The 22,853-nt window shown below is 37.5% G+C and overlaps 3 protein-coding genes across 4 annotated transcripts; 2 read left to right on the top strand and 1 right to left on the bottom strand.

Annotated features, from left to right (window-relative positions):
* Positions 1–1,821: 1,821 nt before the first annotated feature.
* Positions 1,822–8,889, bottom strand: LOC133872647 (uncharacterized). Of its 2 annotated transcripts, none has more exons than XM_062310227.1 (9): positions 8,751–8,889; positions 5,479–5,667; positions 5,309–5,358; positions 5,112–5,181; positions 4,905–5,010; positions 4,512–4,578; positions 4,283–4,358; positions 3,099–3,394; positions 1,822–2,056 (listed from the first exon to the last, which is right to left on the bottom strand). In XM_062310227.1, the coding sequence occupies exons 2-9, from the start codon at positions 5,636–5,638 to the stop codon at positions 1,973–1,975; spliced, it is 909 nt and encodes a 302-aa protein (XP_062166211.1). In that variant the 5' UTR covers positions 5,639–5,667; positions 8,751–8,889; the 3' UTR covers positions 1,822–1,972. The 2 variants fall into 2 exon arrangements, with proteins under 2 accessions (XP_062166211.1, XP_062166212.1); XM_062310228.1 differs by lacking the exon at positions 8,751–8,889 and adding an exon at positions 8,292–8,567.
* Positions 8,890–13,171: 4,282 nt separating this feature from the next.
* On the top strand, positions 13,172–13,687 carry LOC133873582 (histone H4). Its single transcript, XM_062311314.1, has one exon. It carries the CDS (start codon positions 13,250–13,252, stop codon positions 13,559–13,561), a length of 312 nt encoding a protein of 103 aa, XP_062167298.1. The 5' UTR covers positions 13,172–13,249; the 3' UTR covers positions 13,562–13,687.
* A 5,128-nt stretch (positions 13,688–18,815) lies between these two features.
* LOC133874068 (ankyrin repeat-containing protein ITN1-like) lies at positions 18,816–22,552 on the top strand. The gene is made up of 4 exons (XM_062311901.1): positions 18,816–19,491; positions 19,572–19,721; positions 19,950–20,533; positions 21,790–22,552. The coding sequence occupies exons 1-4, from the start codon at positions 18,948–18,950 to the stop codon at positions 22,486–22,488; spliced, it is 1,977 nt and encodes a 658-aa protein (XP_062167885.1). The 5' UTR covers positions 18,816–18,947; the 3' UTR covers positions 22,489–22,552.
* Positions 22,553–22,853: the final 301 nt, after the last annotated feature.

Genomic DNA, 22,853 nt, shown 5'->3' with positions numbered 1-22,853 from the left:
GTCTAATTAATTTGGACACAAGCAGAATCTCAACAGAAACTTTCCTTCCATAAATGGCCTGTTTATCAATACTAATGCTCCGTTTGTTTCGACGTAAAATGGTTTCCGTCGTAAAATGGTTTCAGGGAAGTCATTTTTCTGGAAAATATTTTTTGCCGAAAGCATTTTTCGGTGTTTGGCGCGTACAGAAAATTACAAATATTTTTTATATTTTCATTCAAACATATTAACCTATAAAAATTAATTTTTATTCAAAACATATAAATATTAATATAAAATAATATAAAAATCATCGATAACGAGATTCCGTCACTGACCGACAAGATTCTGACCATTTTTACTTGATTTCGGTTAATACAGTCAGAATTCAAGATAATGGCCGGAATCCGGACAGTTTTGTCGGAATCTGGGATGGCCGGATTCCGGCCATCCCGCCGGATTCCGGCCAAAGAGGCCGGATCTGGCCAGATCCGGCCGGAATCCGGCCAGATCCGGCCGGAATCCGGCCTCTCTGGCCAGAGCCGGCCGGGAACTGGCCGGATTCCAGCCGGCCAGAGCAGGCCGGCTCTCTGGCCAGACCGGCCGGATCCCGGCGATCTGGCCAGACCGACCGGATCCCGGCCAGATCCGGCCGGTCTGGCCAGAGAGCCGGCCGGCTCTGGCCGGATCCCGGCCGGCCTTGGCCAGTTCCCGGCCGGCTCTGGCCAGAGAGGCCGGCCGGATCCCGGCGATCTGGCCAGATCTCCGGAATCCGGCCGGTCTGCCCAGATCCGGCCAGATCGCCGGAATCCGGCCGGTCTGCCCAGATCCGGCCAGATCGCCGGATTCCGGCCAGATTGGTTGCCGGAATCTGGGCTGACCGGATTCCGGCGAAGGTGGCCGGATTCCGTCGCCAGATTCCGACGACATTATCCGGATGTTGTCGGAATTCGATACGGGCAAGATTTCGATGGTGGTCGGCTGCTTAAACGTGAAGATCGACTGCGTTGTTTAAAATAAATCAACCGCGTCAGACGTCTTCGGAAAATGATTTACGCTTTTAAAAAGCGTAAATCATTTTCCAAAATTTACTAAGCATTTTTGGTCAAACAGAAATCATTTTCCGATTGACTATTATTTTCGCCCCTACCAAACACCGGAAAATACCGAAATCATTTTCCAGAAATCATTTTACGCCGAAACAAACGGAGCATAAAGTTCGTGAGAAAAGCTACACATTCTTCCTAGTGCTGACTCCCTGACGTGGTAGTGAGAATCACCCATTAGATGCTACATGTACTTTCATTTGTTATTTCATCCAATAGTGATTTTTACTGTCACATCAGAGAATGAGTACGTGAGACTCGGTGAGAGATATGTGTAGCACTCCTCAAAGTTCATATATACTAATGAAGTGAAATGCAAAAAAGTAAACTTCAATGCCTTCATTCCAACCACTCAAAACAACAATCATTTTCTACTGCTCTGCTCCATCTATAAAAATGTCTTGTTGTACAACTTCTTGAAACTTTAATAGCAAGAGATGTTTTACCTTATTGTTTCAAGTTATGTAATAAGATATATAAAAGGAGAAAAAAAAACACTTTCTCCAGTTTTTAACCACAAAAAAGGAAAAAAAAAAAACAAAAAAACAAAAAAAAACAGATATGAAGTCCTTGGTGAAGTTGTTAACACTAAAAAGGACGCGGAGTCGAAAAGATATACCAAGTGCTAGATGGACTTTTTATCAAAGTAATGCTTTATTTACCCTTAAGAATAAAGAGATGCTACTCAATTTCTCTGAAGATGCAAAGAACAAATCTACCACATGTCCAGCCAAGATTGATTAATGATGCTACTCTTCAAAACCTTTTTTATAGAGTAAACAATGTCACTACAGCAACCAGGAATAAACAAATAGAGATGCAAAACAGAACTACTCACCAACTGCATGAATCAATATGACAGTCCCCTCGAAAAATAAATATCAAAGCTAGTCCACCTCCATACCAGAATTGGCTTCATCTAAAATCTTCTGTAGTTCCCTCACTCTTTGCCTTGTCAGTGCAATGGAATCCTAAAACCACAGCAACCCTTCATCATCAGCATTCAGCTAATAACTTTCTTTGTGTTTCCATAGGCCATTGTTTAATGTGCCTTGGCAAGCCTAATTTATGTACAATATACAATTTGTGCCAGACAACTTTCTACTTATTGGAAAGAATGAATCCTCTAGACAAAGTAAGAGTATTACAGGATATATATATATATGTTCCTTGGCAGAATCATATGCACAGATTGGATAAACCAGTTTATCTGCTCAATGGAACATTGTTTCTGCTGAGTTTTACTCTCTCTTTTTTTTTTTGGGGGGGGGGGGGGAATCAGTAAAAATTTCAGGTCCTTCTCCACACAAAGTTCTAGTAATTCAATTTTTTTCTTCTTTTTTGATAAGTAAGAAAATTTCATTAAAAAAGCGTAAGGTGCCCCTAAGTACACAGAATTCAAATCTTTCAAGACTATTGAGTTTTGGATTCCAATTTGATTCCATGAAAGGATGAGAATAGATGTCAAAACCAGTATTAAGACTACGTTTATTTCGATTTAAAATTTTTTTGACTGAATGTTTGCAGTTGAAAATATTTTCGGGGGAAAATCAGTTCCATTGTTTGATTGAGATCCTGAAAATAATAATAATAATAAAATTAATAAAAAAAAAAAAAAAAAACACATTGTCACATGGCATCTTTGTTCTGAGCAAAATAAAGTACTGAAAATTGAACATTTGTACCCCCCACATCTATAGAATAAAAGCCCCCCAACAGAGGAAATTTGGCGAAAAGATTTTTTTTTTTTTTTTGGGTGGGGGAGGCTTTGAGTTCACACCAAACACCGCAAAATGGGGAAAATGTTTTCGTTTTACACTGAAATAAATGCAGCCTTAATCTCAGATATATTATGGCGATGTGCCCCCAATCAAATATAAATATCGCTCCAATTATCATGGTTCAACAAAGTAGATTGTAATGATGCAACAGGTTGGAACATACTAAATTGATCAACAAATTGGCACTTTTAATGGATCCTTTAACGTCGTGTTTCTAGGGTGAAAAACTGACCTGGATAGATGATGTATAAGCGAGAACTGGTCCGCCTGGCTTATAAAGAGAAATGAGTCGACTTGATGAATCCAAAACCACAGTAACAAGAGTTTCCATGATGGACTCTTCCTCTGCAGTAGGGTCTGCCAAGATGTAGTTCTTATGAAGTATGCATGTTAGTGAGAAAGGAATGCTTTTCAGTGTGAGCTTCCTCTTCTCTTTATTAACAGGCTCCTTTTCCGTCTTTCGTCCATCTTCCTCAGACACAACAACAACTCTACCGTCCTCGTTTAGGGAAACTGCAGGGATTTGTACTGCAACGCATGAAAGATTCTATAAAGAGTAAGCACTGCAGATATAGTTGCTGATTTTAAGTTAAATCTGCATTCAAATATATACAAATGAAAGTAGAAGTCTATGCAAGTGTAATTGCAAATCTTTAATGTAATTATAGAAACTTGGAACAGAGTAAGAGTTCCCTAATGAACAGTAAGATTTTCCTAACAAACACTCAGTCTATTACTAACTTGGCTTGCTTAGAGAGAGAGAGAGCTGATCCCACCCATAGTTTCTGACAATAGAAAAAAAAAATGATCTTAGGCCATCTGATTCTAGCAAGATAATTAGCCAATGACAAGCTTTTCAGGAGATAATGCAACAGAAAATTCTCAAATCAATTGGTCTATAGTTGTCGCACAGTTTCAACTATTAAATTGACGGGAGCCGAATACATGGTTGGCCTAGCACCAATGAGTTATAGAACCTCAAAATCCCATGCTATGGGCTTGAGGTTTGAAAGCAAGAAGCTTTCTTAGTAACTGTGCTCATAAGAAACTGAGGAATAAAAGAAGTTGACATGCATATTCCCAGAGTCTATTAAATAAATTTTTACTAGTATCAAAAAGTAAAAACACGACCATGAGACCAATAGAACATTGTCAAGAGTCACATATCTGTCAAAGCGGAAAAACACACGATTTCATATATGTGACCAAGTACAATCATTACTTCATACAGAGAGTCACATCACTCTTCACCATCAAACCAGAAAAGTTAAGCAAACAGTATATATTGCTAATGCAGAACTGAATGTTGGGTTGGGTTGTGGGCAAGTGAATTGTCTAGGCTGTTGCTGTTAGCCATGCTGCAAGCATTTGAATGGACCATAGACAATACCAAATGAGAAAGCATGCAACTCTTACAATAAGACAAGGCAGCAACAGCTGAAAGTAAAGCAGCATCAAAGAGAGCACCATCAGCATCCAAACAGTATATGTCCTGCAACATATAAGTTTGATATTTCTTTATAATCCAGTTCAGAAAATTGGCCATTACAATTCACAATGTCTAAAAGAACATGCTCAAAGCACCAAAAGAAAGATTTTCTAAATTTGTAAGGATAAATATGAAGATGGACAATAGCGCCATTACCAAGTATGCCATCCAAGCAGCTTTTCCACTGACCAAGGATAACTCTTTCAAATCAACCGTGCCAGAACTGCAAATGCACATATAACTAGTCATTACAGAACAGTTACACCTGGCTAGAAATAAAAGTGGAATAGAATGAAGTAACATTAAATGAGATCATTGACAGTCATATAAGTGCTGATCAACCCAACAAATAGAGGCACAACAAGTGCCAAGGGACAGAACAAGGAAGCACGGAACCCTATTCTAAGGAATAATCATTGGGCACCATAAATGTGTCCTAAATGACTATAGGACAGACTAAACATCAATTAACAAACTCATTTTTCCAAGTTAAAGGACTTCAGAAAAGAGAATTTAACCAGCAAGTAGCTAGAGAATATAATTACGTGCCTTGAAATAGTGTCAGATAATTGTTTTGACACTACTGGTGCTGCCTCAGCTGGCCTGCCAGGCCTAACAATTGGAGAACAAATTGGAGGCATGTGGAAATCAATAGCTGAAAATAACAAAGATATACCATATTGACATCCCACATATAAAAGTGAACAAAGGCAAGAGAAATAAGTAAAAGAACATATGCACTTAGCAATAGTCAACCTAAGCAGCCCTCATCTGGTGACTCCATGGAAGGAGTCATGACTTCCATTTTAATAGCAGCCAACATTGTCTGTCCAAGGAACAAGAAGTCAGTTCTTGAGTTAGAAAACAAATAAAAGCACACACCTGATATACGCAACTAAGCTTAGTCACCCCAGGCCACACATGTAGAGAGAAAGTGATAGAAAGACACTTACAGTTGAACCAATCTTTGCCAATGCTGACCCATCAGCAGATGCAACAGCCCCTTGAATTAAAAAGAATAAAGAAAGGATTGACCATTTAAGTTTGAGTAGCAACACCAATAAAATATATATAAGAGGTGGAAGAATGAGATTGTCAATAAATGATACAAGCTTTAACTAACCAAGGGATATAGTTGTATCTCTAGCTCTTCCAAGTGGCCTACCATCAGGCCGGATAGATTCAGCGAGATGACGCTCATAAAAACGAAGAGGGAAGAGGCGTCTAAAAGCATCAACCTCCACTTCCGATGACAAATCTCCGGATGTATCTGGCAATCCCATTCTCTCTTCTTTATCTAATGACCCTTAAGCTTCAAAGGGGAAAAAATGACAATCTTTTAGCATCTAAAACAACTAACAAATCTAAAAAATGCATCATGGTATCTGTATCACTGCATATGCAATACATTGTTGAATTCCAGAATAGACTTTGCTTTGATTTTCCCTGAGGAAACAGACATTCAGACAAGATGACAAAAAAAAAAAAACTTTTAGATGCTAGCCAAACAAAGCCTAAATATTTTGACTCTTCCTTTCCTACCCTTCATAGGCAATCATAAAAAGCATTCAGCTGAGGCTACAAGTTTTTTTACTTCTTTTTTCTTTTTCCTACTCTTTCTCGGCAATCAAACAGAACATTAAGCATGAAATCCACATACGCCTTCCATAATTCAAAACCAAATATAAATAATTCTATCACAAATAGCTTTGCATTTCCTTTGATTTCTTGTTTAACCCTATAACCTCACGCTTCAAACCAGCACCATCGGGCAGTTACATGAATCAGAAACAACATTGCGGCCTTTGACATATTAATCTAAACCCAAAAAAACCACTAGGGTCTTGAAAATATCTCTTCCCTATACAGTTTATGAAAAAAAAATATACATATCAATGGCCATTTATACAACTCCCTCTTGCAAATATTAACCTACCGGGAGAGTTGGACCATATGACAGATAAGGATGTAGGCCCGGCAAGGACGACTAACTTGCACTCAGCAACCGTAAGTCTTCAAGAGGATGGAATAGGAGTGGGGAAAAAAGCTGAACTAGGTCAATCTTCCGATTTCGAAAGCAGTAACGGGGAAGAACGAGTTCTCAGGTCTATGAAATATATATGGGCATTAACAAAAAAAAAAAAAAAAAAAAAATTATACAACTTCCTCTTGCAGGCGAGAATGATGTATAAAGTATCTATATCAAACTCTCCAAATTTTAGCCAAACAATCTACTTTTATTATTTTATCTATCACTTTTTAAAAAGTTTCCTACATCAAATTATCTAAATATTTCTCTATTTTAACTAGATATTATTTTTTATTGGTTTTGAGAACAACCACTTTAACTACTTTAAATGTCATGACCATCAAAATTGCACCAGAAACCGTTTGGAAGCAAATATATAGCAGATAATCTTTACAAAACAGTATGGGTTTCGTCCAATATAGTAGATAATCTTTTTTCTGCATTCGACAAAGAACAAACATTTTCTTACGTTCTTCTGGCCACAAAAGAAACTTAATCTAAGAATCCCATACAAAGAAACATCAACAAACTCATAAGACAAACAATGATGGCTCTGGAGATCATTAAACCCCAGAGATCTTAAAACATGTCAAATCCAAAAATTAAATGCAAACCCCTCGAATTTGCTAAAAACCGGTCTTTTTCCTCAAATTTTCTAAACCAGCGACAGTTTTCTCAGCAATCAAACAGAGAGACAGACTGATAGATAGAAAAATAGAGAGAAAATTGAAACAAAAATATGGGAAACAAAGTGAAAGAGAAAAGTATTGTGACCTTACAACGCCGCCAACAAAAGAAACTTCGTTAAAGTTTCTTGGGTTTATAATCAAGCTGCAAATGGGGATAAAAGAAAACCCCATACCCCTTTGAACTAAACCCATTCATAGCCCCATACCCCTTTGAACTAAACCCCAAGCACCCAAGCAACGGAGAGGGAGAGAGAGAGAGCAGTACCGAGCACACGGTGAATCTCCATTGAAATCGCACTCAGTGAAGAAATAGCATAAAGCAAATCACACAGTGAGAAGAAGGCGCCAAAGAGATGCATAAAAAGCGGAAGGCGAGGAGGAAAGTGAAGAAGCGGGAGAAGTGAAATAAAATGACATAAAATGAATGGCATAAGAGGAGATGGGTGTTAAATTTGGAGAGGTTTCAGACAAGAGTTATTTTGAGGAAACTATAGAGAGCTTGATGCAGGGGAGGGGAGATTTTGACAAGTTTCTCTAATATTTGATGAAAGTTTTGAAATAGAGAGCTGATGCTCAACAACACAGCATCCGTATTGAGCTCTTCAAATTTTCTCCAAATTTTAGCTAAACATTCTGTTTTTTTTTTTTTTTTAATTCCCAAGTATAAAAAACTTCCTACATCAAACTCTCTAAAAATTTCTCTATTTTAACTAGATATTGTTTTTTATTGGTTTTGGAGCAACTACTTTACCTATCATGAAAATCACAACTTCAATTTCATCCAGAGAATTCAGCTCATCAAAAATCACAACTTAATAACAGACAATTTTCTTATCTAACCCACATGCCAAATCCCCAAAACTGACTGAAATAGCCCCTGCCCGTCATCTATTTCCAAAGAAACGGTATGAACTTTGAGCTCACACTCACTCCCACAAAACCAACAATCGGATCCAAGCACCAGAATGCAACAAAGGAAAAACATGAAATGATTGCCATACTGAAAACCAAAGATAATTCAAACATCTCAAGCATGACCACCACCTACTTCCCCGATTCACGTAAAACCCAAAATCCGGGGCTCACATTTTACGCTACCCCTGAGAACCACGCACCACAGTGCAAAGACAGAAACAAAATAAACAATTAAATAGATTGCACAAAAACGAAACTCTTTTTTGGACTCAAATCCGAAAAGGGTACGTCGAGAACACTAACCCCACTATCGGAATCGTGGCCAATCCGGACCAGCTCGTCCCGCTTGTGCGACCCAGCCACCGTGAAAGGAAAAGGGGCGCCGAGGAAGAAGAAGGAAGAAGCGGGAAAGGAAAAAAAAAAAATGATAAAAAAATAGATACCGTAAGGAATTGTGGGGTTAAATATAGAGAGGGTTTCTGACAAATTATTTTGGAGAAAGTTTGAAGAGTTTGATGCATGAAGGAAATTTGGGTTTTTCTTCAAAATCTGGTGAAACTTTTAAATTGAAGAGCTCAATACAGATGCTAAAAGAAAACCACAAAGCCAAAAAGCCCAAATGCCATGGCAATTTAAATCGTTAAAAAAAAAAAAAAAACGCGCAGAGTCCGAGTAATACATAACTGAAAAAAGCTTGAGATGGGCTTCATATAAATGCATGTATTACAGTAAAACAGAGTGAGAAAGGGAGAGAATACTAACCCAGATGAAAAGGGTGAAGCAATACGAGGGAGCTTTGAGTAATATTCGCCAGGCTGTGTGTCAAACATTGAAATCTTTGTCAGTTCCAGAGTTTCGAGCTATAGATGCCTCCACTTTGCGCAGAGGGGCTTGCTGGTTTGGGTCGGGTCGGGTAGGTTTTTGTAAACGCTGCGTTTATGTCATTTAGAATCACTTTGAATCGTGAAAGAATAAAATTACCGAAATTTCGAGCGTTAAAGAAATGATTTTTACATTTCTTATATATGTAACATGTCTCGTGTTAATAGTTAGGGTTTATTCGAATTTGTGATTTTAAAAAATACAATTTCAAAATGTGCGATTTAAAAAATTAAATTTTAAAAACGCAGTTAAACGTTTGATAAAATCGCAGTTTGACCTTAAAAATTGTAAATTAGGCCTAGGAGTGTACAACCGATTACGATTGCGATTATTTGCTCATAACCACAACCGCAACTAAGATCCCGGTTATTTCTATTTCAATAATCGCAACTGCAGCTGGTAGACCGATTATGATCTTTACCAACCGACGGTTATCCGATTATTTTAAACCGATTATTAACCGGATAACCGATTTTTATATATTGTTGAATATTTTTAATTTTTTAAAATCCAATATCTGAATTTTTTTTAAACCAAACTTGTCAGTGTCTTGTGTTGGTTTATTTTTCGGGTAATACTTCAGTGAAGTAAAATTTCCGGATAATTTTTCTGGGTTACGAAGACTGAAAAGAATTTTTTTTTTTTTTTTTTTTTTATAAAAAAAGAAAAGGGGGCTAGTAATGTTGCTGTATTGCGGCCTTTTGGGAAAAAGAAAAAAGCTACACATTTTTCGTCCTTTTTTCTACATGCATGTGATTTTTCCTTATTGGGGAGGTTGGCTAGGGCACAAAAATGTGGAGACCAAGAGCATTCTTAGCAGCTTTCATTTTCTTCCCAATTATTTTCCCTATGTATAGCCAGTATAGGAAACAAAAACTCTTTTTGCTTTCCAATCAAAAAAATCCCCACAGCAGCTTCCTTTTACTTTTTCCTATATCATTAAAATATTAATTTTTACTTTTTCCTTTTTTTATTTTATTTTTATTTTTTAATTCGTTTCGTTTCTTCTCTCTCACTTTCCAGCAGGTACCATCCCGTTTGAATCAAACCCCACATGGGGATTGAAGCACAGTTGCCAGTCTTCAGAGAGTGGAGCTTCGAGAGTGGCGTTGGTATCGACGTCGAAGACCCGAACGAAGCTGTCGAGAGAAGCCGAGGCTAGCCCTAACAGGTGAGCCGCCACCGACGCCACTCCCAGGCAGTGACCTTTGTTTGTACGCTCTAGGATCAGCTCGTTGGAGCTCTAGAGCCCCACATCGACGCCCACACAGAGTCGTCGTGTGCGTTCTCTACCGATCGGACCAACATAGGACTCCCCAAGATGCCTCCTTTTTGTTGGCGTTCTCTCCACACAGAGTCTTCGGGGTGCGTTAGGATCGGACCAATCGAGGACTCCCCCTAGATGCAAACCCAGCTAGTGAACACCATACCAAGCTGTCGAACACAGATGCAAACCCACCACATGAATATCGTTGAACGCTGACCACTCTACGGCTATGAAGTGCTCGGTGGCAATTGGGGAAAGATCTGGTCTGATCTTGAGGCAGGGGAGGTTCGATCCAGAGGGGGAGGTTTGCTGTGTTTGATTTGAAGTAGAAAAAAGAGAGAAAAAGAAAAAAGGAAAAAGAAGATAATGTGGAGAGAGAGAGAGAGAGAACCACAGGGGAGAGACGGAGAACCAGAGGGGAGGTTGAAGATACAGTGGAGAGAGAACGGATTTTTTTAAGGGATAATTGCACCATTGGTCCTTGTGGTATGCCATAATTATTTTTCACTCTTTATGGTTTAAAAAGTTCATGGGAGGTCCTCGTGATATGCAATAATTACAAATCGATCCCTGACGTCAAATTCTGTTAAATTTTTTAAAAGATTCCGTCAAATGCCACGTCAACGACATGTGTCGCCAATAAGATGGCGACACGTGTCTATCTTAATAAAAAAATAAAAATTTATTAAAAAATAAATAAAAAAACATATTTTTTTTAAAAAATAAAATTAAAATTAAAAAAAAAAACTAAAGGCTAGGCCACCCCAGGCCAATGGGGGTGGCCTTGCCACCCTTTCAGTTTTTCTTTTTGAAATTTTTTTTTTTAAAAAAAAATAAGTATTTTTATTTATTTTTTAATAAATTTATATTTTTTTATTAAAATGGACACGTGTCGCCATCTTCGCTGACGTGACATTTGACGGAATCTGTTAAAAATTTTAACAGAATTTAACGATAAGGATCGATTTTTGTAATTATTGCATACCACGATGACCTCCCATGAACTTTTTAAACCACAGGAAGTGAAAAATAATTATGGCATACCACAGGGACCAACGGTGCAAGTATCCCTTTTTTTAATAAACAAAGCAATGGGAAGTGAACAGTGCTTCATTCACTTTATAGGGAACAGAAAAATATAGGGAAGATGTTATGGGTGGCTTTTTGTGACTTTCTTAAAATTTTTCTTAAAATATAGGGAACAGACCCTTATAGGGAAGCTGATGTGAATGCTCTAATCTGAAGAGTCATTAGGTGGCGTCAAGACATTGGCCTTGCAGTGGAGGTCTGGTGTTGATAAAATAGAGGTTATTGCAGTGACCACATTTCACAGTAACATTGTCCAGCAACCTCTTGAATGGAATCCCAACCTGCTAATTAAAACAAAATACAACAATCACAAAGTGGCATAATATATATAAATTGGTTATCCCGTTATTAACCGGTTTTTTAGAATGTAATAAACGGTAATCGCAACCGGGTAACCGCAATCGGGTATCTGGTTATTCGATTGCGGTTATTTCCAGTTTTTCGGTTTTCCTGGTTACCAGTTGTTGGCGGTTAATAACCGTCTCGCCTGTACATCCTTAGGTTAGCCTTTAAAATTATGCATTTTAAAAAAAGCATCCCATTGGCTGCGACTTGAAAAAACAATTTTCTGCGTTTTTAAATCGCAATTTTTTTGAAAATGCAATTTCCAAACGATTCATTTTATTCAATATAATTTAAAATCGCATTTTTTGTTTACGAAATCACAATCTCAAACGCACTCTTATTCTAATCCAACCAATTTATTTGATGAGTTGAGACCACTAGCGATTATTATTATTATTATTATAGTAAAGGTATTTGGAATTTCGCCTCGACTAGATTTTTGGGACAATGTGCAAAGCACTTCCTCCACATGGGTTGGGTAAGGCTTGAAGTTTCACTCGCAAACGTAATAAGATTAGGATTTAGGGGTGACAATTCAAGTTTAAGAACTGGGTTTGTGTCGTGTTAAGTCATAAGTATAATATTATATGGGTCAATTTGAACTCAACTTCTTTAATTCAACTGATCAAACTTCTCAATCCTGACACAGCCTTGTTTAAATGGGTGACCAGATACGGTACACATAACTTATTTCATAAACATATCATGTTGGTGTCACCGAACACGACCAATTTCAACTCATTTCGACATGTATTAATATAAATTGATTAAATTAATCCAGATACTTGGCGGCACATGATTAACACAATTTAATGTCTATAAGCATAAATTATATCAATTATACACATTCACAACTATATTCATGACAATCAACATACAATAAATCATAACCATAATTAATAAACATAACCCAATTTTTGAACATGATATTCAATCGAACAATATTATAGTATAATAAAGTTCATCACTTCATCTACATAAACAAACACGTAGCGATAAAATTACATCTCTAATCCAATTTTCACTTTACGGTTTTATTTTTTAATGTTAAAAAGTAAAATTTAAAAAACAAATTATACAAATTATACGATTGCCTATAGGTTAAGTGAATTGAATCAAAACTGATCAGTTTATTAATCGGACCTAACTCAATTTGACTTAAATTATATTTTACTAAACAATATGCTGCTAATTTTGTATTTGGTTAATTCCATTCGCACATTTGTTAATCCAAGCATACTTTGTTCAATTTCAGATGATAAAAATATAAAATATTTTGAGTGTTTTCAAAATTAATAAATAGAGCAATCAGTATATAAGAAATTAAGAATACTAGTGGGCATTGGGCAATAACCCGTAAAAAAATTAACAAGCACAAGAAATCTCACAGAAAAGCACAATCCGTGGCACAGCACATACAACAATATTCTCCGTCGATTCCAATCTTATCAACGGCTCACATCCTCTTCCCCGACTTCACGCAGATCGAGCCTCTTAGCCGTCGATAGCTTCCCAACTCCAACGGCCCTCATTAACCCCCGCCCTTACTTTCAAACCCCAATCCAAAAACCCCCCAATCTATAAATACCACTCCAATCCCCACCACGTCTCCCATCAAATCAAAACACATTTCGATTTCATACATCAAAACCAATTTTCTCAGCAACTTTCAGGGAAAATGTCTGGCCGTGGAAAGGGAGGCAAGGGTCTAGGCAAAGGGGGAGCCAAACGGCACCGTAAGGTACTCCGCGACAACATCCAGGGCATCACCAAGCCAGCGATTCGCCGCCTGGCTCGCAGGGGCGGTGTGAAGCGTATCAGCGGGCTGATCTACGAGGAGACCCGCGGAGTCCTGAAGATATTCCTCGAGAACGTGATTCGCGACGCAGTAACATACACCGAGCACGCGCGGAGGAAGACTGTCACGGCCATGGATGTCGTTTACGCCTTGAAGAGGCAAGGAAGGACTCTGTACGGGTTTGGAGGCTAGATTGTGTACCAGTTGAAGGATTGCTGTGCCAGTTCTTCCTATGATTAATGAACCAATTATTTTTTGGTGTCGTTGGAACATGTAATGATTTTTTGCAATTAGCAATTCCCTCGATTTTCTGTCTCAGTTCATTCTTCAACTGAATATGTTCGTGTTAAGGATATATACTTTATTGTTGATTTATTGTTGATCTGAATGATTCAATGATAAGCATATATACTTTCATCAAGTATTGGACAGCTTCTTACGTAGAAAGCCTCCTTCTCCTAGATGGTGATAGTGGCAATTGAATTTTGTTTTATTTTTTATTTTTTATTTTTATTTGTTTAGATAAGAGCTAAATTCAACGATGCGTTAATCATCTTTTGTTTTATTCTTTTGGTTGATCTTTGTGCTTTCTTGAAAGATGGATGCTTTATAGGATTGGTGGGAATTAGAGTAGAATTAATTATCTAATTCTTGTTTTGGGTTTCGTATAAGTTGGTTGAATTTCCTGTTCTCGATCTGGGTTATTGCTAATTGGGTTTTAATATTATGTCTGGTTAAACTTAATTGGTTATTTGTTACTGTTAATTTGATTTAAGTGCATAAGATTGAATTATTTTTAATCTTGTTGGCTTTTGACTGTCGATCAAAAACTCCCTTTTAATTTTCATGATGTTTTCTTAAAAACCAAATAGAGTTTTAGTGACAAAGGGTTAAAAATCGGCATAAAAGATTCAAAAGACCACATATAAAAAGTGGTTATTAAACTGCTGGTTATAGGTTATAATAATCACTAACTGTTTAAGCGAAGCGGTTGTGGTTGTTAAAATTCAATAATCGTCTTAAGCAGTTGTGGTTAGCGGTTAAACCACAACTGCTGGTCGTAATCGCTTGTACATGTTAGTATTTTAGATTCTTGAACTCTATAATATATTCTAACATTCTTCTTAAACTCAAGGTGAAAATTTGTGGAATCTTGAATTTGATTTTAATTTTTTTTTTTCATTGGAGACTCGTTGGAGTTGGTGGTGGCCGGCAGAGGTGACTGAAGTTGATGGCAGTCAGAGACGGTGACCGGAGATGTGCCATTAACAACAAGTGGAATCTAACTGTTTTAGATTTCAACTGCTGTTTTGGAAATTTTCTGACATGCTAATGAGATCTATTTTTAAAAAATTGGTGCATTTTTTTTTTTTTTTTTCCCTGTTTTGTTTAACAGATATGTCTAGCCAAAACAAGAGGTCAAAAATAGAGATTGCCTAGCGGAGCTCCACGAGCCCAGCCAGAGCCATTAGCCACTTCTTCCTCTCAGGAGACCCCTCCCAGACCCCAGTGATGCAGTCATGAGTGCACTGGAGCGGATCACAGGTCAGCTACAGACTATGGATGCTCGGTGGAGTGAGCAGTTCCATTCTATAGACACCAGGTTGACTGTGCATTTTTAGTCTGTTGATGAGCGATTCCAGCCTTCTAGGTGTTAGATGCCAAGGTGGAGTAGGTATCAACATGGAGGCATCTCTACGTCATTTGGCGTAAGACATTGAGAAAGATTAAGTGTTGCATCACTTATTTTATTTTTATTAGTTGTTTGATAAACACTTTTTATTTCTGGGCTACTTTTTTTATTATTTTTTTTTTTTTAAGGAAAGTTCAGTCTTTCATTAAAGAAGATACGGGTACATAACAATCCACCAAATTGGTGTACATACAACACCTCATGAAGGTGAATACCCCACTGAGCCAAACAAAGACTCAGCCACCCCTAGACAATTGCTAACAAAGAAATATAGCCAAACAGAATGATGCCTACTGCGTTGACATAAGGTCTAAATCCTTGATCTGGGAGTAGGTCAGCCATTCTGGGCTAATACCAATGACTAGATTAATTCAAACAGAGCAAATTGCCATAAAAACCTAACTACAGCACAAACAAATAACTAAACAGGAAACACCTCACAAATCCACCTCCGGGAAAACCATCATCTCCTTAAGCACCCAACGGCCAAACGAACGCCACCAAGCACCGGCCAACACCCAATACAGCAAAAATAACGGTGCGTGACCGTCACGCGCATAGAAATAAGCAAATAAACCGGCGCGTGCTGGCCACGCGCCGAGCACCAAGAAACACCACGGCCGTAGAAGGCAGAACCCGTACCAGAGAGTGACGTCGAAACACGTGTCTAGCAGAAGACAGCTGATCATAAGAAATTTGGCTTCAAAACTGGAGACTCGGCTAGATCTCACGCCGTCGACACGATCGGAGACACGACCCGCTCCCCTTCGGCACATCTGGAGAGGACCTTCCTGCCATAAACCACAAAGAACAAAACTAAGAAACACAACACTCCATCGTCCTAAAAGGACTAGGAGACTAACTACCACAACCGGATCTAGTCCGGTGGGACAAAACACCACAGCCTTAAAGGCTAGGAGACTCTACCTCCACTGGGAAACCCCAGTGAGGAAACAAAAACCGCCTTAGTCCAAGACTAAGGAGACAACCCAGAGCCGAGGGGGAAGGAGGCAAGGACCTCCTTCCCCCCGGCAACGACGACAGTGTTTGGAGGGGGCTCTTTTTGGGGAGAAACTTCTGGGAGAGAGAGAAAAAGAGAGAGCCCCTAGGATAATTGATTCTGAGCTATGCAAAGTCGAGTTTGAGTAGAATTAGGATTTCTGAAGCCTATTTAAAGAGGCTCATAGGCTGTGTAATTGTAAGGATTCCATAGTAGAATTCTCATTATACTAAGAGATGGTGTTTAAACAAAAATTGTTAGATGCGCTAACTCTCTTAGAATTTTTATTTGGTGTTGTATTGTTCAACAATTTGAAGTCTAACTTAGAGATGAGCTCTAACTTAAAGGGATTCATTGAAGAACTCTTCAGACATGAAGTCTGGTTGAGAGACGTTCACGTATAGGTATGTGTCAGAATTCAAGGTATGACTACTGCAAAAGGGTATGTGAGTATTACTATCTTGTAACTAGCTATTTCTTTTGAATAGTGGATTTTTTGAGTTTGGCTGCTCTGAAGTGGTTTTTCTTTTTGGTGCAAATAATTTTCACTTTGTAACCAAAATATTTGTGTCTATTACTTTTTCACATTATATTTTGGTTGCTAACATGTGTTACCGTTGATTACACCTTTTGCGAGTCACTATTATTTTTCAAAGAGGAACAACTAGGAGAGGAAAATATCTCTATGGACTTCTGATTCCTCTTGTATGACATGGCACATCATCAATTGGTCTGCGTACGTAAGATAGATGTAAAAGCTTAATTGCAAACAATTCCTTACTTACCACGCCCACCCACACCCAATTAGAAAAAACGAAAGAAAGAGAATAGACTGAACCAAAGCATAATCATCGATCTGGACATCGAATAACATATTCTATGACCACATTAAATCCTAAAATAAAGTTGGGAACCGTTGTAATATCTCGATCCTATATTGAAAAGATGAGCAGCTCTGCCAGCTCACATAGAGTGTGTAGTTTATAAAGATATATAATCATGAGTGTTAAGTCGCACATTACCTAGTTCTTTTGAAGTGATGATAGCGTAGATGCAACTAACACTTTTTTTCTAAGTCGTTACATACAAATGTCTCCCAAAAATTAGCATCTCAGTTAAACTTTATTTTATGCTAGGCGCATTTCATTCCATCGACTTTATTAGTTAGTTTATGCTGGGCGCATTTCATTCCTATTCCTTTTGAATTTCAGACCTCAATAAATTGGAGGCATCATCACCCTTGTAACAGAGCTCACAAAGAACGTTAAGGATTAGTGTAAAGACTGGCTATAAAGTTTTACACCTTACGTATCCAACAAAAGATCGAGAAAAAGAAAAAAAGTAAAAAGAAATTGACATAAGAGTTACAAAAATTTAAAAGACAATATATATAGGATGATACATCATATATATATATATATATATATATATATATATATATATATATATATAAGCCGAGTTTCGACTTAGAGTTAGCTTAGGATTATGACATGTTGCGTAAATCCATATTTTTTAAACATTGAATCGGTTATTTAAGTAAAATTGAACCGATCCATGTATTTTAAGTAAAATAAACGGTATATTTAATGTAAAACATCATATCATATCATATATATCTATATAAAAGCCGAGTTTCAACTTAAAATTAACATAGAATTATGACACGTGGCGTGAATTCATATTTTTTAAACATTGAACGGATCATTTAAGTAAAACTGAACCGATCCATGTATTTCAAGTGAATCATATGATATATTATTTTACACGCTTTTTTTAACCTATAATGAAAAGTAAAATAGAAATGTATTTAAATTTTGAAATTAAATTATAATGAAGAATCCCACGCAAAGCATGGGTTTTGTGCTAGTTAAATTTATTGTTGTGTTAATGTGGAAGTAGAAGAGACTTGTAACGTTCTACACTTTCTCTATAAATAGAGATCTTGTATACAATCAAATAAATCAAAGAAAAATGTAAAATTAATATACACCGCGGCTAAATACGCCTATATATATATATAAAGAGTTTATATAGTAACTAAAATCCTAAACCAAGTTGTTAAGAGTCCCACATTGCCAAGGTATGCCTGGGTTGTGGGCTTTATAAGCCTTGAGCAAACCTCTTCCCTTAAGGTGCCTTTTGTGGAAGAGTAAGGTTCAGTGGACTTTATCATGGTATCAGAGCCACAAGCCCTTGGACAATATTGGGCCTTCCCTCCCGATGTTGAACACGTGTTTGGCCAAAAAGATGCCATACGTGAGGGGGCGTGTTAAGAGTCCCACATTGCCAAGGTATGCCTGGGTTGTGGGCTTTATAAGTCTTGAGCAAACCTTTTCCCTTAAGGTGCCTTTTGTGGAAGAGTAAGGTTCAGTGGACTTTATCACAAGTAAACCTCGAAATTAAACATAAGGTTTCGATCTCGTCCGAACAATATTACTTATTCGTTCGGAAGAGTATCATTATAAATGCCTTTGACTGGCTAGCTACTCGTTCGAATTGTATAGTCTTAATTAATTAGCATGTTTAACATGATAACTAATGATATGCTTTTGAAGTGCGCTAGGCAATCACCAGTCCAGTCTCTAATGTTCTTAAAGCAACATGTTAAAGCGAAAATTCTTGTCTAACTTTTTTAGAAAGAAAAATCCCCCCGAGTACCTATATATTCACAGATGCATTCGTTGTTTTTTTAACACTCTGGAGGACTACTGAGAAATCTAGCTATGGAGTTTTGGCACAATTATCTATATATATATATATGATCATCAATCTCCTCTGTTTTTCAAAAGAATAGATTCTTAGCCTTTTTTTGTTTTCTCTGAGCATAAATTCCTAGCCTTTTGGATCCAATACATCTATCTCTTTAACGCTTCAACTGATCGATCATGGCTTCCACTGCGGAGAAGAATATCGGTAAAGATCATCAATTAAACGGAGAACTGTACAAAGCTCTGCTCATGATCGAAAACAAGGAGATGGAGGTGATGGAGCTCTGTGCACGTCTTGATGAGCATGCGTTCCACATACTGAGCATACACAACGACACAGTGCTCCACAAGGCTATTTACGCGAAACAAGCTAACTTGGTACTCGGACTTCTCGAAGCCTTGCCTCCCCGCCATCTCGATAAAATGACCCACCAAAACGAAGCCGGCAACACTATCCTTCACGAGGCAGCTACTCTCGACCAAGAAAACTCCGTCGAGGTCGCCACGAACATGTTAGAGAAAGCCCCGGAGTTGTTGTGCATGACCAACAAACTTGGAGAAACCGCACTCTTTCGGGCAGCCCGCTATGGCAACACTGGGATCTTCAACTTTCTGGCAAAAAAAATCTTGGAACATCATGATGAAGCCAGCCTGCAACGATCTATTCAGAGGAATGACAAGACCACTATTCTTCACATCGCCATCCTTTCTCAGCACTTCGGTTAGTCCTATTTCTATTTAATTATTTGATTTTTTTCATTTGTTTGCCGTATGCTTTTCATACACAAAATGAATAAACAGGTTTGGCTCTGAAAATAACTGAAGAATTCGGACATATAATTGATAAAAGAGACGAATGTGGTATGACCGCTCTTCAGCTTCTCTCATGCAACGCTTCAGCTTTTGAAAATGTGCGCAAACGCGGACTCCTCAAGAGAATTTCCAGCTCTGGTATGTACGATCGATCAACTCTACCTAGCTACTCGAAAATTACTAGTGTTTCCCTTTTCTTGACCTTATATATATATGTGTTGTATTCTTCATTTAATTTTGTTTAAATAATGGTTAAATAAAATTTTGATATTTTTTTTAATTTAGTTCCAGCTAGCTAGCGAATTGTACGTGTTTGTGTAATATGTATCAACAACTACGTACTGACTTAATTTTAGTCTTCAAAAGTCCAAATGTACTGTAGTTGTGCCAGGAGCAATGATGTTGGGAAGGAAAAGTTAAACAGTAAATCAGATTTGGAGCTGCTTGCCAAGATATTAGTGGAAAAAGATACCTCATGGGAGATAACTAGTTCTCCAATTGACCAGAGGAAGCCGAAGCCGCACAAATACGATCCTATTCGATCTGATTTTCCATCTACTGAGAAAGAAGGTAGTGGAGATCAAGGGCCGCTGCCCTCTTCTATTTCTCTAAATGATCAGGTGGAAATGGGAGGAATTACACCTTTGTTTCTGGCAACTAAGTTAGGCTGCATAGAGATCGTCACAGAAATACTGGACAAATATCCGCAGGCAGTTGAGCACATTGATATGGAAGGGCGGACTATCTTGCATGTAGCTATCAAGTACCGCCAGTTGGAGGTTTTCGAGTATGTGTCGAAAATGGAAGTAGCAATGAGGTGGCTGGTACGAAGGATTGACAACAGTGGGAACACCATTCTGCATATGGTTGGAATAAAAAGAGAGGATTATATGCCTCAAAAGCTGCGAGGCCCTGCATTTGAATTGCGAGAGGAGCTGCTCTGGTTTGAGGTGCATTTCTTCTTCTTCTCCTTCTTCTTCCCTTTTTTTTTTTTTTTTTTTTATTTATTTTTTTTTTTTTATAATTATTATTATTATTTTCAGTAACTTCGATCCGGCCATTCTCAATTATTCTCAAACAATTAAATTTGGGGAAAATTTATAAAATCCTTATAAACTTTCACTCATTTTGAAACTGCCGGTCCTTAAAGTTAAAAAACACTTTCAATTTCGACCATCAAATTTTTAATTTGATGTAATGTCCCATTCTGATAGGGTTTAGCATTAAATCCTATCGGCATCCTTGAAAAATATAAAATACCCTCATTTTTTTTTTCATTTTATTAAAAAAAAAAAGAAAAAAGAAAAGAAAAAGGAAGAAAGAATCGGTTCGGGTCAGTAGACCCATAGCCTAACCACGGCGGAGTCACCACCAAATTGGTGACCCAGCCGTGGGTCAACAGTGACCCAAGTTGGGTCGCAGCGTGACCCATGCTGGCTAGCTTGGGTCACATTTTTTTTTTTTTTTTTTTTTTTTTTTTTTTTTATAGTAAAAAAATTGTTTTTTTTTGTTTTTTTAATTTTTAATTTGAAATTAAAGGTAACTTTCAATTTTATAGAAGTTTTAGGGACATAAAGGTCATTTCACTCTTTTTACCATCTGATTTTACGCCAAATTTGAAATGATGGAAGACATTGCATCAAATTAAAAGGTCGATACTAAAAATTAAGGATTGGTTCAAAACGAAAAGAAATTCAGGGATTGGGAAATTTCCATATATATATATATATAAAGGTGCCCTTTTTAGTTATCAGGATCCTCTCCGCTGATCTTTGAGATTGACCTAAATTACGAATTACTTCATGTGGTACAAAAAGTTTATGGAGGGTCCTTGTGGTAAACTATAATTACGAATCACTCCCTAAACCCGTTTTTCGTCCACCAAATTAACAGAATCCGTTAGTTTAATTTGCCACGTCATATAAATAGTGAGACAACCTCTAAATATCATTTGTATTATAATCTATTAACGGACTTTGTTTACTTGGTGGACAGAAAATGAATCTAGGGAGTGATTTATAATTTAAGTCGGTCCCATAATCGAGTGGTGCAATTATCCCTATTTTATAAGGGGTAAAATTGTTTAAAAAGGTAAAATAACTATTTTACCAGTTATAAAATAAGGGATCCGTTTCTCCTTTTTAGAGTTGGTGGTTTCGGGTGGTCATTTAACGTGGTTGTCATGTATGTGCTTTTGTGTGCGCAGCGCGTGAAGTTAGTCACAAAAGCCCATTTTATTGATCACCATAACAATGAGAAGCAGACTGCTGAAGGCTTATTTGCTATTACCTACAAAAATCTCCGAAATGATGCCAAAGAATGGCTAAAGAGGACAGCAGAAGGATGCTCCATCGTGGCAGTTCTGATTTCAACAGTTGCCTTTGCTGCGGCCTACACAATACCAGGAGGTCCAAATCAGACTACTGGGGTCCCAGTCCTTCTCTATCAACCTCTCTTTGTGGTTTTCACTGCAGCTGATGTGCTCTCCCTTGCATGCGCTTTGACGTCTGTGGTTATATTTCTTTCAATCCTCACAGCGCCTTATCGTTTGGAAGACTACAAGTATTCTCTTCCTAATAAGCTGATGCTTGGCGTCACATTTCTGTTTCTCTCTGTGTCGATGATGATGATATCATTTGCAGCAACAATCGTTCTCATGATACGTAGTAAAGAAAGCTGGATGAAAATTGTCCTATATTCCCTTTCTTTCCTTCCCGTCGGTATCTTCGCACTATCATATCTCCCCCTCTATGTCGCTCTGACAAAAACTTACAAGTTCTTGCTCAAGAAGATAACGCTGGCAATTCCTTGGAGTGCTAATTCCTGCAGTTGTCCTCGACTTCAGTTAACCGGTCCCACTAAGCACAAATCGGCTGCAACACAGACCTCACATTTATCCGTTTGAACTGTTTGTGCTGAATTAGTGGATACTACTGCATGCCACCACGTATGGGTTTAAAGCTAGCTATATATATATATATATATATATATATATATATCTTGTAGTGGATTTGAAAGTATTTACAAGGAAATAAAGTTTCTTCCGAATTAAGTTGAAAAAAGTTTATCCAGATCAATCTATTAAACTTTTTATGAGATCGAAATGTGATTTCTGACATTATTTATTTATAATAAGATAAATGCTACATATCACATAAGCATCTCATAAAGTTGATGTGACGATGTGTATATAGTAATTAACCATTAGATTATCCATTGTTAAATAAAAAATAAAAAATCAATGACTATTAGACTTTATCACATCAACTT

This window comes from Alnus glutinosa, chromosome 7 (assembly GCF_958979055.1).
Source record: "Alnus glutinosa chromosome 7, dhAlnGlut1.1, whole genome shotgun sequence".
Taxonomy (NCBI): Eukaryota; Viridiplantae; Streptophyta; class Magnoliopsida; order Fagales; family Betulaceae; genus Alnus; species Alnus glutinosa.
This window is presented reverse-complemented; position numbering and strand designations above follow the sequence as displayed.

Coding starts and splice junctions, on each gene's coding strand:
- LOC133872647 (XM_062310227.1), bottom strand. CDS start 5,638: ATGGGATTGCCAGATACATCCGGAGATTTGTCATCGGAAGTGGAGGTT. Junction 5,011..5,111: donor ACCAGATGAGGGCTGCTTAG/GTTGACTATTGC, acceptor TGTTATTTTCAG/CTATTGATTTCCACATGCCT. Junction 2,057..3,098: donor CTTATACATCATCTATCCAG/GTCAGTTTTTCA, acceptor CTGTGGTTTTAG/GATTCCATTGCACTGACAAG.
- LOC133873582 (XM_062311314.1), top strand. CDS start 13,250: ATGTCTGGCCGTGGAAAGGGAGGCAAGGGTCTAGGCAAAGGGGGAGCC.
- LOC133874068 (XM_062311901.1), top strand. CDS start 18,948: ATGGCTTCCACTGCGGAGAAGAATATCGGTAAAGATCATCAATTAAAC. Junction 19,722..19,949: donor CAAGAGAATTTCCAGCTCTG/GTATGTACGATC, acceptor AGTCTTCAAAAG/TCCAAATGTACTGTAGTTGT. Junction 20,534..21,789: donor AGGAGCTGCTCTGGTTTGAG/GTGCATTTCTTC, acceptor TTGTGTGCGCAG/CGCGTGAAGTTAGTCACAAA.